A 16,612-nucleotide genomic window follows, 5' to 3' on the forward strand; every position below is an offset into this window, starting at 1 on the left:
GAGATGTCAAGACCAGGAAGGAAGACCAAGTTGGAGCTGTAGTGATGGAAGCCAGCTCAAACAGTGAAGTACTTCATGATCCCTGAAGAGAACCTGACTTCTTAAGTCCCCTGTTGCAGATCAGGAGCTGGTCAATGAGTTTAAAGTCTACATGTTGAGAGGGTAGATTGACTGAAGATGAAGACTATGTACAAATACTGCTGTGAGTATTTGCAGATGACCAGTTTGGTGGCATGGAGAAAACAGAGGAGAGCTATTGAGAATCCCTTGATGCCCTCCAGTAGGAGAGACAACAGGCCTCCACATCTGGATTAGAGTTGGGCAGACTCCTGCAAAGGCTCCAAAACAAAGGAACTGTGCCTGAGGAGTAGATGGACATTGTGACATTGATTCATGTGACCAGAGAAGTCCAGAAGAGAAACCTAATTGGGCTATTCCTAATTGCCCTGGCCACTTGTTTTGGTTTAATTTTTGAATGTTAAATAGTATTTTATTTTTTTCCAACTACAGGTAAAGATAATTTTCAACATTCATTTTTTTTTGGAGGAGGGAAGGCAGGGCAATTGGGGTTAAGTGACTTGTCTAAGGTCACACAGTTAGTTAAGTATCATCTGTCAAGTCCTCCTGACTCCAGAGCTGGTGCTCTATTCACTGTGACACCTAGCTGCCCCCTTCAATATTCATTTTTTATAAGATTTTGAGTTCCAAATTTTTCTCCCTCCCCCAGCCCGTAGATGGCAAGTAATCTGATACAGGTTATACATGTGCAATCATGGTAAACATATTTCCACATTAGTCATGTTGTTAAAGAAGAAACAGAACAAATGAAAAAAAAACCACACAAAAAATGGAAATCGTATGCTTCAATCTACATTCAGACTCCATAGTTCTTTCTCTGGATATGGATAACATTTTCCATTATGATTCTTTTGGAATTATCTTGGATCATTGGATTGATGAGAAGAGCTAAGTGTATTATAGTTGGTAATTGTACAATGTTCCTGTTACTGTTTACAATCTTCTGGTTCTGCTCACTTCATTCAGTATCAGTTCATATAAATCTTTCCAGGTTTTTCTGAGATCTGTGCTCTGGCCACCTGTATCTAGCCAGTAGAGTTGGTTTTCCTGAAACTCTCACAGTGCTAAGACAGTGGGTGACCACTAGAGTTGCAATAGGATTTATGGAGGGTAGAACTGTGTTTCTATCCCTGGAGATTTAGGGAAGTTGTAGGTATCAAGGAGATGATGGACGCCATAGCCTTAGTATGTCCAAATCCAGCAAATACCTCTGGAGTATCAGTGTTAACTGAGACTAGCTCAGTCTAAGCAAAGTTCCAGCAGAGGACGGCCCACTATGACCAGGACTCAACACCTGCATGGCCTAAAAGACCATAGCTACTCTATGGACATTTGGAGAAAGACACTGTGAAGGCAAGAGCACTGCAGTTGTCCCTAACATCAACTCAAGTGTGAATCCAGATGTCTAGAAGGCACGGGACGAATGAGGTCCCTCCCAGCTCTAGATCCTATGGGTGATCCTTGCTCACACCTCCATTTCCTCATCTGTAAAATGAAGGGGTCGAACTAGATGGGCCTCTATGACCTGAAGTTTGACTTTAGGTACTCTCCAGTGTCTGAAGAACAGAGGGCTCATCTGAGGACAAAAAGTTCAGGTTTTTTCTTACATGAGAGGGATTTGTCTCTATGTAAGGGCATGTATAGTCCCTTGGCCCTCTATGAGGCGGGGGACCTTGGGAACTACCTGAAGGAACTGTCAGGCAGGGCCGCTATCACAGCATGCCACAGCCCCTCTAGCTCCCCTTCAATGGTGCTGTGAAAAACTGTGCTCTATGTGTGGCCCATAAGGTCTTGAGAAAAGGTCCCTACAGTACAACAGCATACCACATCCTGGGCTCAAGAGGTGCCATCCTTGCTCCCCTCAGCCAGTGAGTGTTCAGTGTTGGACCTCCACTGCTAGAGGAACAGATTCTCATGGCAGGGGAAGACCTGGAAAGGAGAGCCCAAGCTGGTGTCCTAAGGGTACAATTAAGAGCTAGACTAGGAGGGCTTTAATTGATTGGGACCTGGGAAAAATAGCCAGGGGGACCCAGAACATGAGTCCTTAAGAGCAACTTCTGGGAAACAAAGGAGGCAGCTCTAAAGAGGAAGACAAGACACACCAGTGTATAAGATCTGGGTTCAAGTCTCCCCACTGCTTCAGGCAGATCATTTCATCTCTCTGGGCCTCAATTTCCTCATCTGCAAAATGAGGGGACTAAACTAAAGGTTCTTCCTTCCAGTCCCGGCATTCTCTGAGGCATCTGATGGTGTAGTAGATAGAGCACTAGACCTATCTGGTGCTGCTGTTCTTCAGGCATGACCCCATTTGGGGTTTTCTTGGCAGAGATCCTAGAGTGGTTTGTCATTTTCTTCTCCAGATCATTTACAGAGGAGGAAACTGAGGCAAACCGGGTGAAGTGAGTTGCCTGGGATCACACAGGTAGGAAGCGTCTAAGGTCAGTTTGGAACTCACAAAAGTGAGTCTTCCTGACTCCAGACCTGGTATTCTATCCACTGCAGCGCCACCTAGCTGCCCAGGAGTTCAAATCTGGCCTTGGGAACTTACTAGATGGGTGAACCTGGGCTTACCTGCTGTCTGCCTCAATTTACTCAACTGTAAAATGTGGATAAGAATAGCACCTACCTACTTCTCAAGTTGTTGTGAAAATCAAATGAGATCATATTTCTAAAGAGCTTAGCACAGTTCCTGGCACGTTCTAGGAGCTTAATAAATGCTTGTTTTCTTCCTCCCATCCCTTCCTCCCTCCCTCCCTCCTTTCCTTCCTTCCTTCCATTCCAAGGTCCTTCTCAGCTCTGATAGCCCAAGCTCTTAGGCCCTTTCCAGCTCTGACATTCCACAATTGAACATAAAAATTTTACAACCAGCCACAGATGGGGCGTCCTCAATCCATCAAAGGAGGCCATGTGGTGGCCAGGAAGGAGAGAGATAGAGACATAGACAGAGACAGAGAGGAGAGAGGAGAGAGAGAATGAATATATAAGATGATGGAGAAAAGCAGAGGCCAACTCCCAAGCCATGCTATTTCCAGCCAGGGATGTGTCCCTACCTCAGACAGGTGCAGCCTGGAACACTATCAAATTCCAAGGTGGAGACAGAGGGAAGGGCCCACATTCCATACATACCTCCTGGAGCTGGGATTCTTTCTTCTTGGATGACAGATGCAAGTGGCGATCCAGCAAAGAATAAAACCGCTCACTGTCCTTCTCAAATTTTTTCTTCCTTTCCTGGAGGCAGAAAAGAAGGAAAACACACAGTCAGTCCAAGAAAGGGGAACTTCCTACACCCAGCACTTAATGGGAATGGATAGTTTAAATTTGCATAACAACCACAAGAGCAACCCTGGGAAACTAAGGCTGAGAGAGAGGTTAAGTGACTTGCCCAGGGTCACACAACTGGTAAATGTCTGCGGCATGAGTGAAATCCAAGTCTTTCAGATTCCAAATCCAGTAATCTACCCACTCAGTCAAAAGCATTTATTAAGTGCCTACCACTCGCCAGGCACTTTTCTAAGTGCTTGGGATACAAAGGAAGGTAAAGGACAGCCCCTGACCTTGAGGAGCTTACCCCCTGGAAAACAGAGTCCAAAGCAAGCATTCCCTCCATGTACCATAACGCTTCATTTTTTCCAAACTTGACCTTGAATGCTACAGCCCCACGGAGGACACCCTCTTGGGTAGCACCGGGGATTACACAATTTAGACCAGAGAAGGGGCTCTGGGTTTCTTCAGTTTTATTTTCCATTTCATCATGGTTACCTGTGCCTCCATCTTGAAACCACCACTCTGTTCCTTGGATCAGCCTTGCTCACAGAGCCAAAGGACCAGAAGGATGTGACTGAGTACCTCTGGAATACTAAAGGTCTCGAGGTCATTTCAGCAAAGTGGAAGGGTGTCAGACCCACCAGCACTGACTGAGTAAGTTTTGGTGAGAAGCACTTGAAAGTATCTGCCATGAACAGGATGCCCTGGAGCTTCTATCTACACTAGCGATTTCTACTACGTCCATGCTCTGCTCTGTCAAAAGGCGCTGAGAGCCAGAGTCAGAGCTCCTGAGTCTTTCATCACTTGGAAACAGTGCTAGATCTCTCCCCCACCTTTGCCCACTTGCAGGAGGAGTGGTGATAGGAAAGTACAAAAAAAAAATCATACTGTCTTTCCTAGAACTCCTAGGTTCAAAACATTCCAATATATTGTGTGGGGGTGGCCTGGGTCTAGGAGAAGTTGTGGGTGCACAGCCATGTGATATATTTTTTATTCTGCATTATTTATTCCTTTTATTGAGTCTATAGAAATGAGTAAATAATATCCAAGCATGACTGCCTATTTACATGGGCAGCTGACTCCATTATGCTAAAGTCACATGATTAGAGCTCAGAGAAATAGCAGTTTCAGAAAAGATTCAGTAGGTGGGAGCTCAAAGCTATTCTGTTTGGCATAATCCACACTAAACCATACTTGTTGGACTACAACAACGAGTGAAGAAAGTCAAAGAAAGAAAAGGGTGCCCACTCTCTGAGCATCACAGAGAGCTTTATACATTCTCCCCAATTCCCCTCAGCAGGGTAGAGTACAGAACCACTAGGAAAGATGTGAGCTTTGCCCAGAGGGCTCAGCCTTTTTCAATAGGACCAGTAGAGTGGCTAACAACACCACCTGGTGGTCAGAGAGAGGAAAAACAGCTGGTCTTGAAGAAAGAGCCCTGGATTGAGAGGCAGATGATATGGGTTCAAATTCAGATTTCATTACTTACTGGACAAGTTGTGTTATCCTCCCAGGGCATCAGTTTCCTCATCTGTCAAATTAAGGTGTTGGACTACAGGACTGCTGAGGTTTCTCCTAGCTCTAAATGCAAGATCCTATGAGTGAGTGACCTTGGGCACATGGTGAAATCTCCCTGGGTCCTTCTTCATCAGTAAATTTAAGGAGTCAGACTAGATAGCCTTTGGAGTCTCTTTTAGCTCTAGGTCTATGGTCCTAAATCAAGTGTGACTACAAGCAAGTCATTCAATCTCTTGGGCCTTTAATTTCCATATCTGTAAAATGTTGGGGCATGAGGGGGAGGGGAACAGGATGTAGATTAGATGGCCTCTAAGTTCCCTTTCAGCTCTAAATCCTATGATTCTTAAGTAAATTAACAGTCTGACATTGAAGGATTTGTCTAGAATTTCTTTGGATAGTCTATTAAGGAAAATGTTCCTGAGGCGATAGGAAACTAACTCCCAGATGGATTCATTCTTTAATGTTTACTAAGCAGCCCACAGAATAGGCCTTAAAGGGAGGAAACTGACATGTAGAGAATGGGAGTGACTCACCCAGGGTCATACGGCTATTTAAGGGGCAGAGTAGGGACTGGAATCCAATCCAACTTGAACCTCAGAGCTTTTTTCCACTGCCCCATGAAGAAGGGTACAGCTGTTACCATGCTCACATGTAGAGGCAGGGAGCCAGTCTGTGCATAACCCCAGTCCTCCTAGTCACAGACCTTCCTGTAGAAACACAGGTCCCCCACCCCAATCCAGCTCCAGGGCTGGCCCCACCCTGCACTGCCCCCACCCCTACTCAGCTCTCACACTCCCCGGGGCCATACACAGCTCAGCCTTCTATGAGGTCAGGCCTCAAGGGAAGACTAAACAGCTCTAATCACTTGCTTCCTTCCACAGACCTCTGCCTGGCCACTTCTACTCTGCCTGGACTCTCCTCACTGGCCAGCATATACTCCCCACAACCAATACTCTTCCAATCTCAGGGATGCTGAACCCCTGGCTGCCAAAGAACAAATCCTGTTCCCCAAGCCCAGCCCTCTCCCATATGCTCATCCACCTTGTCCCACTCTACTAATGTCCTGCCCGCCAGCAGTGCTTCCCTGGCCAGTACAGGCTGCACTCATACCCGTGACTCACCACTCCAGCTGGGGAGTTGGAAAGCCACTTCCAGGCCCTCCTCCCACCATTCCTCAACAACTTTTCCTCCTCTGAGAGTCACACTATCCAAATTTATCACCAATTCTAGATCCTGGTAACCATTATCTGTCAGCTCCCAGAACATTTTCCCTCCTTCTTCACCAAGCTTAGTACTTGGCCCATGGTCTTCCTTCATCGCTACCCCATCTGCTACCCTCTTAGTAGCAGACTTCAATATATATATATATATTATGAGGCAGCTCATGGACAGTGGAGAGGACATGTGACTTGGGGTCAAGAAGGCCTGAATTCAGATCCCATCCCAGACACTTACAAGTTGCGCGATCCTGGCCAGGTCACTTAAGCTCACTCAGCTTCAGTTTCCTTATCTGTGAAATGGGGATATTAGGAGCATCTACCTCACAGGGCTATGAAAATCAAATGAGTTAATATTTATAAAGCACTTTGCAAATCACAAAGTATTATATAAATGAAAGCTATCATTATTATTAATGAAGCTCCTTCAAATACCTTATCCCCCATTTCTCGTTCTCCCCAATTCCCATAGCTTATCCCTCCACCTTACCTCAACTACAGAGCTAACCCTCTCCCCTTGCATTCTACCCACATGCTTATGAACTCACAAATTCCTTTTTATCTGATAGAATCTAACATAATTCCAACTTCCCCTATGCCTTAAAAACTCCAGTCTTATTCTTTAGCCTCATCAGGACCTCTACCCCTCAGTTCTTTCTCCTGCTCTAGGCATATTCTCCTCCCTTCCCAATCTCAACCCCTCAGCAAAGCACATTCATTCTACTCTCTCCTCTAGTCTTGAGTCCCTAGACCCCTTGTTCAATTACCACTCAGGCTTTGCCAAATCCCAATCCTAGCTCACTCCCACCATCTGCGTTCTTCGCTACTATTCACATGCCGCTGAGGAGCAAGAGGAAGCCATGAACCCATCCTGACTATATGATCTCAACTGGGCAGTCACTGCAGTAAGGAAATCTTTCTACTCTTCTCCAATTGAGTCTATAATTCACTCACCACAGGGCCTGCTCCTAACCTCATCTCTCTCTAAGCCTCCCATGGCACCCCCTCTGCCTACTCTCTCAGCAGACAGTCTTGAATTATACTTCACTGAAAAAATGGAGACCATCCACCAAGAGCTACCTCTTTTCTCCTTTTCCTCATTTTATATCCCTTTGACATCACCCCCCTACTATCTCCTTCCTTTGTGGCAAGAGAAGGAACTTTTCCTTGCCAAGGCCAACTCCAACCCCTCTTTATGTCCCCTTGCTTTCCCATCTTCTCTAGAAGACTGTCCCCACCATCATCCTCTCCTCTCCTCTTCTCTCTCCCCTTTCCCCCCCTCACTCCCCTGCCCTGCCCTCCCCATCCCTCTCTTTTTCTCTTCTCCTTCACTGTTTCCTACATATATGCCTATATCTTCCTAATCCTCAAAAAAACCTCCACTTGCCCCTATCAACCCCACAGCTACTTCCTGTGTCTCTCCTCCCCTTTTCTACTAAACTCCTTAAAAGTCCTCTCTACCCTGTACCTCTACTTTTCTTCACTACAATCCAGCTTTTACTCTTTTAAACTAAAACTGCTCTCCCCAAAGTTATCCATGATCTCTGAGTCACTCAACCAAATGGTCTTCTTTCAATCCAGATGCTTTGGGACCTCTGAAGTCTGTGACAATGTCCATCATCCTCTTCTTCTGGATTCTTTCTGCTCTTTTGGTTCTCTTCCTACCTGTCTGAACATTCTTCAGTCCCCTTTGCTGTATGCTCATCCTTGTTGGGCCCCCCAACTGTGAGTCTCCCCCAAGGATCTGCCTTGAACCCTCTCTTCTCTATACTATCTCACTTGCTGAGCTCATCAGCTCCCCTGTGTTCAATGACTGTCTCAACACAGACAGTGCCCAGATCCATGTGCCCAGCTCACTCCTACACCCTAGGCCTGCATCCCCAACTGCCTGATGGATGCCCCACTGACATCTCAATCTCAGCATGGCCAAAGCTGAGCTCATTATCATTCCTCCCAAACCTTCCCCTCTTTCTAACATCTCCAGTACTATTGAGACCCCTGCCATTCTCCCAGTTGCCCAGGCACCAAACCTAAGGGTCCTCCTTAACTCCTCATTCTCTCAGCCCATATCTAAACCTCAACATTTCCACCTTCACAATATCCCCTTCTGTCCCACTCGAACTCAGGGCCTCATTACCCTTCGCCTGGATTACTGCAATAGCCTCCTAATTAACCTCCTTGCCTCAAGTCTCCCCCCATTCCAGTCCATCCACCACTCAGCCACCAAAATGATTTTCCTAAAGCATAAATCTGACCCTGTCAGCCTCCCAGAGGCTCCCTATAACCTTGATGATCAAATATTCAAGTCCCCTGTTAGGCCTGCCCCACGACCTTTCTAGGCTTCTTATGGATCATTCTCCTCCATGGCCCTGGCCTATTTGACTTATTTGCTGCTCCTTGACCATCTCCCAAGTTTTTACTGACTATCCCCAAGGGTGGAATGTTCTTCCCCTTCACCTCTATGTCCTGGCTTCCTTCGAGCTTCAGCTCAAAGTCCAACTTTTTTTTGCCTTCCCAGGTTCCCCTTAGTGTTGATGCCTTCTCCTCTCTGGTTTCTTGAAAGGGATGATGGACAGTGTCAAAGACTATAGATGTCAAAAAGTGTCTGGACTCTGAGAAGTATAGGGACCTGCTAGTGTCTGGGTGGTCTCCCCCCTTAGAACAAGCTCCCTGAGGACTGCCGCTGTTTATATCCCCTATACCTGGGATCGTGACTGGCACAAAATTAATTGATCAGTGATTGCTGCTTGATGGATTGAGGCCAGCCTTTCCACCAAGTCACAATGATAGACAGAACATGGCAATGCAAGCTACAAAACCCCTAGAAGACTACAGAGATTTCTGGGCTATGGTGCGGTAAAATATTGCTCCCTCCCGTCAAGTTCAAACTTTAATTAAGCTATCAGCTGCTCTCTAGAAATGAAAAGCCTACAGCTGTCACACTAGCACCAAGCTGACTCATTTGTCACAAAGCCATGCTTCAAGTCCTAGTGAATCCATTGGCCATTTCTAAGCAGGACAGGGAGGAGAGCCTGCTGGGGGGTGAGGAGGTGAGAGGAAGCAAGGACCTGGCCCAGTGACCTCTGATCTATACAGATGGCAATGCCCTTCTGATCACCACTCCCTGCTCACACTGGCTGGTCAAAGGCCTTCATCACAAACCTTAGGATTTTATGAAGTCATGCTTTCAGAAAGTAGTAAAAACTCCCCTTGAAATCCATCTCCTATAGACGGGGCCACTTTCCTAATAAATCAGTTGTCCGTAGGAATTCAAGATAAACCCTCCAAGTCAGATAGTTAATTTACTCCTCTGCTTTTCTTTTTTTCTTTTTTTTAAGTAATGAGGTCCTGCCTCCTGCCTCCAGGTCCATAACATATTATTTGACCCATTTTACAAATGAGACAATTGAGGCCAAGAAAATGAATGAATGAATGAATGATTAACCCCATACCTTTGTGCAATAGGCAAGGATATAGATCCCTGAAGAAATGAAATCTCAGGGGCAGCTAGGTGGCGCAGTGAGTAGAGTGCTGGCCCTGGAGTCATGAGGACCTGAGTTCGGATCTGATCTCAGACACTTAACACACACAAACAAAAAAAAAAAAAACCTAGCGGTGTGACCTTGGGCAAGTTACTTAAACCCAATTGCCCTCCAAAAAGCAAAAAAGAAAAAGAAAAAAAGAGAAATGAAATCTCAAGGGTCAGCTAGGTGGCGCTGCAGTGAATACAGCACCAGCCCTGAAGTCAGGAGGACCCAAGTTCAAATCCAGCCTCAGACACTTAACACTTACTAGCTGTGTAACCTTGGGCAAGTCCCTTAACCCCAATTGCCCGGCCTTCACCCCTCCAAAAAGAAAAAAAAAAAGAAATGAAATCTCAGGACTATGAGGGCTAGAAGAGAGCTGTACTTCCCAACAAAGATCTGACTCTCTACCACATTTATTCACATCAGTGCAGAACACTAACTCAAATACTGACAAGTAAAACACAGCAAGCAGAGTATTTTTTTTAAATAACACAAAGAAAAAAAAACCCATCCAACGAGACCAAGGAGGATTAATGCATGGAATGCAAAACTTATTTTCCTGTTATTAAGTCATCCATCTGAGAAATTTTATCAAGATTTTTTTAAAAAGCAAAGGGTCCCATGACCATATCATTAGATAGAGAGAAAGCCTTTCATAAAATACAGCCTTTTGTGCTAAGAAATTTAAAGGAATAGGAGTATGCCTCAGTTTCCTAATTTAGAAAATAAGTGGGCTAGAATGGATGGCCTCGAAGGTCCTTCCAGCTAGAGACCTAGGATGTGACCTTGGGGAAATCATGTCCCCTCCCTGGGCCCCATTTTCCTCTTCCTGCATAAAATGAAGCAGTTTGACTAGCTGACCTCTGAGGGCTCCTCTCAATCTCCCACGACCTACATTAGAAGGAGCTTTCCATAAAAAAGTCAAAACAGCCTCCCAAGGCTTGCTAAAATGGCTAGTGACAACCCAGTTCTGGTGAGTCACATGGGCACAGATGGCATTGCCCAAAGGCTTCCCAAAGATGGCATGATCTTGAGCAGGAAAGTGATGCCCAGAGGGCCCCAGGTTGTGTTTTCCTCACTGCCATTCACTGAAGACAAGGGATCCGGTGGAGAGAAAATGGACTTGGGAGCTCCCCAGCTGGCTAAGCAGGTGGCGGGGTCTGAGGAGGTTATTTAGGTTTCTGCATTATGTCTTAAGATATAGCTGTGACAAGCTCCTGGCCAGGGATGGAATGCACCAGACAAAAGCTGGCAAGAATGGATTTCTTCAGTGTCTTTCAAATTGAATCATAAGGACTTTTCAATTGAAAAGAATTAGGGAGGGAGAAGACTGCCCACAGTAAGTCTGTCTCCTAGGCAGGGGGTCAACTGCTGTCCTCCTCCTTCATGCAGTTGACATATGCAAAAAAGGTCACAGGAGACAATAGTACAAAACACTGGGCTCTGAGTCTCCACATAAATACCCAAAATTTAGGCAACAACAGACTTGAGTTCATAGATAACACCAAGCCTTGGGGACCGGAATAAGGCTCCGGCTAGGTGAGCCTTATTCCAAAGGATTGGGTTGTAAGAACGAGGGTGCTGTGGGGAGGACTGCATGTAGAGAGGGTACACTGGGGTGAAGAGATCTAGTAACTGGAGGGGGAGTACCATGGGTAGTATTTGGATGAAGATTAATGGTGGAACAATCCAAGGAAAGGCAAGGTTTCACTTTTGGCCCTGTATCATCAGTGTCTAACACAGATCATCACAGTGTTCATCACGGTGTAATTAATACAGGTCATCTTGACAGAAAGAGGAAATGGAGGAAGATTTCAGGAAGCAGATTGCAAGAGATTCAAAAAGTATCATTGATCTGGGACATGAACAACTGGCCAGGATGATGATGTTTGGGTAGCACAGTTTATATTTCTGGATCATATCATAGGAATCACCAGTTCCTCACCACGGAGGGTATACATGGTCATGCAAATCTCCTAGAAAGGGCTTCTAAATAAAATAATGGGGAAAGGGTAAAATTGATGGAATGAGAGTAGAGAAAATTAAGGAAGCTGTTGTTGCTGTTCAGTTCTTTCAGTCCTGTCCAACTCTCTGTGACCCAACTCTGTGACCTCTGGAGTGGTTTGCTATTTCCTTCTCCAGCTCATTTTATAGATGAGGGAACTGAGGTGAACAGAGTGAAGTAACTTGCCCAGAGTAACACAGCTAGTAAGTGTCTGAAGTCAGATTGAAGCTAAGAAAGATTTGTCTTCCTAACTCCAGGTCTGGCTCTCTATCCACTGAAGTGCCACCTAGCTGCCTGAAATGAAGGAAGTAGAGTTTCCAATGAGACAGCTAGCAAAAGTTCGTAAGAGATAAATTTTTTTTAAAAAGGAAAGGATCCAGTAGTAGAACTCGTGTTCTCAAGTGCCTAAGCCCAGGCATCCAAGGCTTAGGCAACAAACAATGTGATCTAGAGGCCCTAAAACAAATCTGTCCTCACGGAGAACAGCAAGTCTCAGCTGGATGAAAGGCTGTGTCCAGAAACAAGACAGGTTAAGGTGGGATCACATTATATATTAAAATGGCATACTCTTGTAAGAAAATTGGGAAAACAGGAGGAAGCACAGTGGGGAGAAGCTGGTTAAAGATGAATGAAAGGAAAAATAGAAGTATTTTTCCCCCACTGAGTAAACTACACACCATCTGGGCAGAAGGAGGAAATAGATGAGGAGTGCATTAGGAAATAGATCACAAGTCTGGTACAGAGAGAGGCAGGGTATGATAGTGACAGGGGCCTTCAGTTCTCCAGATGGAAAATATGGAGCCCTCTCTCTGTCACAAGCAGAATAGCTAATAGCTTCTTAGTGATAATCTCATGCTTCAAAATGCATGCAGAAGAACTAAGAAGGAAAAACTGTTTTTTAGATCTGAGTCTCACTAACTAGCTGCTGAGGAAAAATGATAGGAACACTGGGAGGAAGTAACTGCTCTGTCCCAGAGGCCATGATAACAGCAGAGGAGAGGAAATGCGGGCACGATCTGACATGGACCCTGGATTTCAGATAAGCAGATTTCAAAGAGTTCAGAGAAAGGCTAGGAAGGATGCCACTGCCCACAATTCTACATGGAAGCTAGCCCAGGAGTAATAGGAGACTTAAAAATGAAATTCACAAAACACAAAGGGAAATAATTTTGATAAGGGAAAAAAAAAGAAAAGTCTCCTGGAGAGACTGATATGGAGAATCACTGGGCACCTCAGATTTTGAAAAAAAAAATGGGTAGGACATGGAAGTAAGGGTGGGGAACAGGACGAATGGAAAGGCATTGTCAGGTACTCGAAAAACGGCAAGAGAAGTCAGAAACTGGGAAAAGAAGAACCAAGGCCTAATGAGGAAGGTCCAGAACAGCAGAAAGCAGGGTTTTGAAGTTCTATTTAGAAAAAGTGGAAGATCAGAGACAACAGACAGAGGTCATGGTGGCTCAGGCCTCACTCTGTCCAGGTTTACTCTTCCAAGGAGAATGACCCTTGGCCAGGAGAGGACAGAATGAAAATTGATTATAAGGAGTTGATACCCAAGACAAATTGGGAGAAAGCACGAGGACACTGAAGTTGCCCTGGATAGGTTCATGGCATCCAGGCCAAATGACCTATAACCCAGAGTGCTGAAAGAATGTGCAGCTGTGATGCTGAGCACGAGGGGGGAGGATGGGAGGGGGAGCACAGGGCTGCAGATAGGAAAATGTTTCTTTTTCAAAACAGGGAACAAAAGAGAGGCTGCAAACTCAGGAGGCCGCTGAGCTTGTCTTCAATTTCAGGGGAAGTTCAATAACAGATCATTCAAAAGTGGTTGGCAAAGAGCTGGAAAGGGAAGCAGCAATTGCAAAGAGCCAGCAAAGCTTCAGCAAAAACAGGCCGTGCCAAGCTCAAGTCGCTTCCTTTTTTTATGGGTTACTAAGCCAGTCGGGGAAAGCTGGGGATCTGGTTTATCTAGATTTTAATGAAGTATTTGAAAAAGGTACCTCAGAGTATTCTGGTGAAAAAGATGGAAAGAATTAAGTTAGACCAGGGGTGGGGAATCTGCGGCCTCAAGGCCACATGTGGTCCTCTAGGGTCTTCAAGTGCAGCCCTTTGACTAAATCCAAACTTCACAGAACAAATCCCCTCTAGGTCCTCAAGGCTCGCCCTTTGAGTGAGTCCAAACTTCACAAATACTTAATAAAAGGATTTATTCTGTTAAACTTGGACTCAATCAAAAAGCCCCACCTAAGGACCTAGAGGACCACATGTGGCCTGGAGGCTGCAGGTTCCCCACCCCTGGTTTAGATGTTAGTATACTTAATTGGATCTGGAATTGGATGCATGATCATTCATGGTTCCACATCCGTTTGGCAGAAGGTCTCTAGAGGAGTACCCCAGGGATCTGTGCCTGGTCACGGGATGCCAAGTATCTTCATTACTGGCTTATTTATATAAAGGCACAGATGGCTGGATCAGAGCTGTCAAGCATGCAGCCCATAATAGTCCCAAGTGAAGCACAAGCCAGATAAAAATATAATGGACACATTTCATAAATAAAAATACAATAGAATATAGATGATGTTGATATGTGGTTTTCTAAGCCAATATGCTGCCAGTTCATTGGCCCCATTTGCACTTGACAAGCTGGAACACTGAGCTGAATCTAATAAGAAGAATTTTCATAGGAATAAATATCAAATTTGTATACTTGGGCTGAGAAAATTAACTTCACTAGTCCAAGATCTGGATAGACAATTGTGTGTCAGAAAAATATGTGAGTGGAGGGTCAATGTTAGCCAGTAGTATGGTGGTTGAGTCCCCCCAAAGTACTAAAATAATCTTGGCCTATGCTCCAAGACCCCTCCCAGCTCTGACATTCTCTGTCCTAAGGCCCTTCTCAGTTCTCTGTTCTAAGGCCTCTCCAATCTCTCACATTCTGTGTTCCAAGATCCCTCTCAGCCCTGACATTCTATGTTCTGAGGTATCTCCTATCTACATCATTCTCTGTTCTAAGACCTCTCCCAAATCTCACATTCCATGTTCTAAGACCCCTCCTAGCTCTGATATTCTGTGTTCTCAGGTCTCATATTCCATGTTCCAAGATCTTTCTCAGCCCTGATATTCTATGTTCTAAGGTCCCTCCTAGCTCTGACATTCCCTGTTCTAAGGGCCCTCCCACCAGCTCTGACATGCCTTGTTCTAAAGCCCCTCCCAGTTCTGACAGTTCCTGTTCTAAGGCCCCTCCCAGTTCTGACCTTTTATGTTCTAAGGTTCTTCCCAGCTCTAACATTCCCTGTTCTAAGGTCCCTCCCCACTCTGAAATTATACATTCAAAGGGCTCTCCCAGCTCTAACTAATATTCTCTAATTCTACAAAGATAAACGATTCTCTACTGTTTCTTCTCCTTCTCTTCAGACACAGCCCCACTCACTGGCCCCCTGAACACATTCCAAGACCAACAATGCCTTTGGCTCAATCTACCCTGGAGTCTGGTTTGGACGGCTTCGTTTGTTCCATCCCTTACATTTTTCTAATCCTCCACACTTCCAGGTCAAACACATTTCTTTAAAAAACACAATTACAAGATCCAACAAACTGATCGATCCCATTTGGCAGAGATGATTGAGACCAAGGGCCCCATGTCCTGCTCCCCAGCATCTGTTGATTGAGAACGTACTATGGGAAGCATAGAGCTCCCCAGAAATCAGCTTAGACACAGGCTCAGATGTCTTGGCCCAACCGGCCACTAGTCACATAAAGGAGAGATTCAGCTGCCCTTCCCTATGGGCAAGGCCATCCCTGCCAGAGGCCTGCAAACATCGTCCTGTGGGCACCTCTGACAAGGCATGAAAAATGTGATTCGAAGGGTACAAATGATCTCCCTGTCATGTATCTCGAGGGGATGACTGTGCCTTTATCTCACTATGGCTAATGGGCTTCTGTGCTCCGGATGAAAGGACCCCTTTATGGACAGAGTTGGCTCGGGGCCTGTTTGTGCTGCTGCGGTCTGGTGGACCTCTCAGAGTCCCACATCTGGAGGAAGAGGTGGGTCCTGCAAATCCAGCTTGATTCACAGTGGGAGGACTCAGTCGAACTGTGCTCAGGGCTTTGGGGAGCTGGGAGGGACAGCAGAAATTATCCAAACATGAGTCTAGAGTAGGTGGCCAGAAGAGTCAAAGCCAAGCTGGGCAAGAAATGAGGCCAAAGGAAGGCTGGGGAGGTTACAAAGGGACGCTGCTGATTCATCAGTCTTGGTAATCAGAGAATAACATTCAATTCAATATGTAAAATTGGAAGCCATGTAATGCAGAGTGCTTGCTGGATAGACATGTCTGAGCTCTGCCTCTGATCCCCTGGGCAACCCTGGGCTTGCTACTTATCCTCAGTTTTCTTCTTTATAACTAAATGATCTGTTCAGGACTCTCCCAGCTCTAACATCCCCTATTCTAAGGCCCCTCCCAGCTCTCATAGTCCCTGTTCTAAGGCCCTCCCAGCTCTGATACCCCCTATTCTAAGGCCCCTCCCAGCTCTGACATCCCCTATTCTAAGACCCCTCCCAGCTCTGACACCCTATATACTCTAAGAGCCCTCTTATCTCTGACATTCAGTGTTCCAAGTTCCCTGCTATCTTTACAGTATGTTCCAAAATCACTGCCATTTCTGACATCCTGCCTTATAAGCTCCATATAATCATGATTCTATGTTTCTACACAAATGAGACTGTGTATTGTCAATAGAAATTAATTTTAAACTTCACCTAGCATATGAAAGGGATTGCAAATTTGTGACTGAAAAGGTTTTTTTTAAAAGGATTCCACAGAACAATGAAAATGAGAAATTCTAAGTGTCAACTTAGAACCTTGCAAATAGGAAAAGAACTATCAGTGTTATTCCATCAGTGTTCTAGATCCATTCTGTCAAGATGCTGAAAAAGGCCAAGACTAGGAAAGAGAAGATTCTGATTTATGTCCGTGTTCTAACACTTTGCTGTGTGACCTCAGTTATGT

The 16,612-nt window shown here is 45.3% G+C and overlaps 1 protein-coding gene across 2 annotated transcripts in view; it reads right to left on the reverse strand.

The window, feature by feature from the left end:
• OPHN1 (oligophrenin 1) overlaps window positions 1–16,612 on the reverse strand; it is a 278,254-nt gene that overhangs the window by 110,057 nt on the left and 151,585 nt on the right. For both annotated transcript variants that reach the window (XM_069100409.1, XM_069100408.1), the window contains exon 5: window positions 3,205–3,306. In XM_069100409.1, coding sequence (XP_068956510.1) covers window positions 3,205–3,306 — 102 coding nt within the window. The remainder of the gene's footprint in view (window positions 1–3,204; window positions 3,307–16,612) is intronic.

Source organism: Petaurus breviceps, unplaced genomic scaffold, assembly GCF_028583685.1.
Source record: "Petaurus breviceps papuanus isolate PSGF00001 unplaced genomic scaffold, PetGlider_PUasm1.0 400, whole genome shotgun sequence".
Taxonomy (NCBI): Eukaryota; Metazoa; Chordata; class Mammalia; order Diprotodontia; family Petauridae; genus Petaurus; species Petaurus breviceps.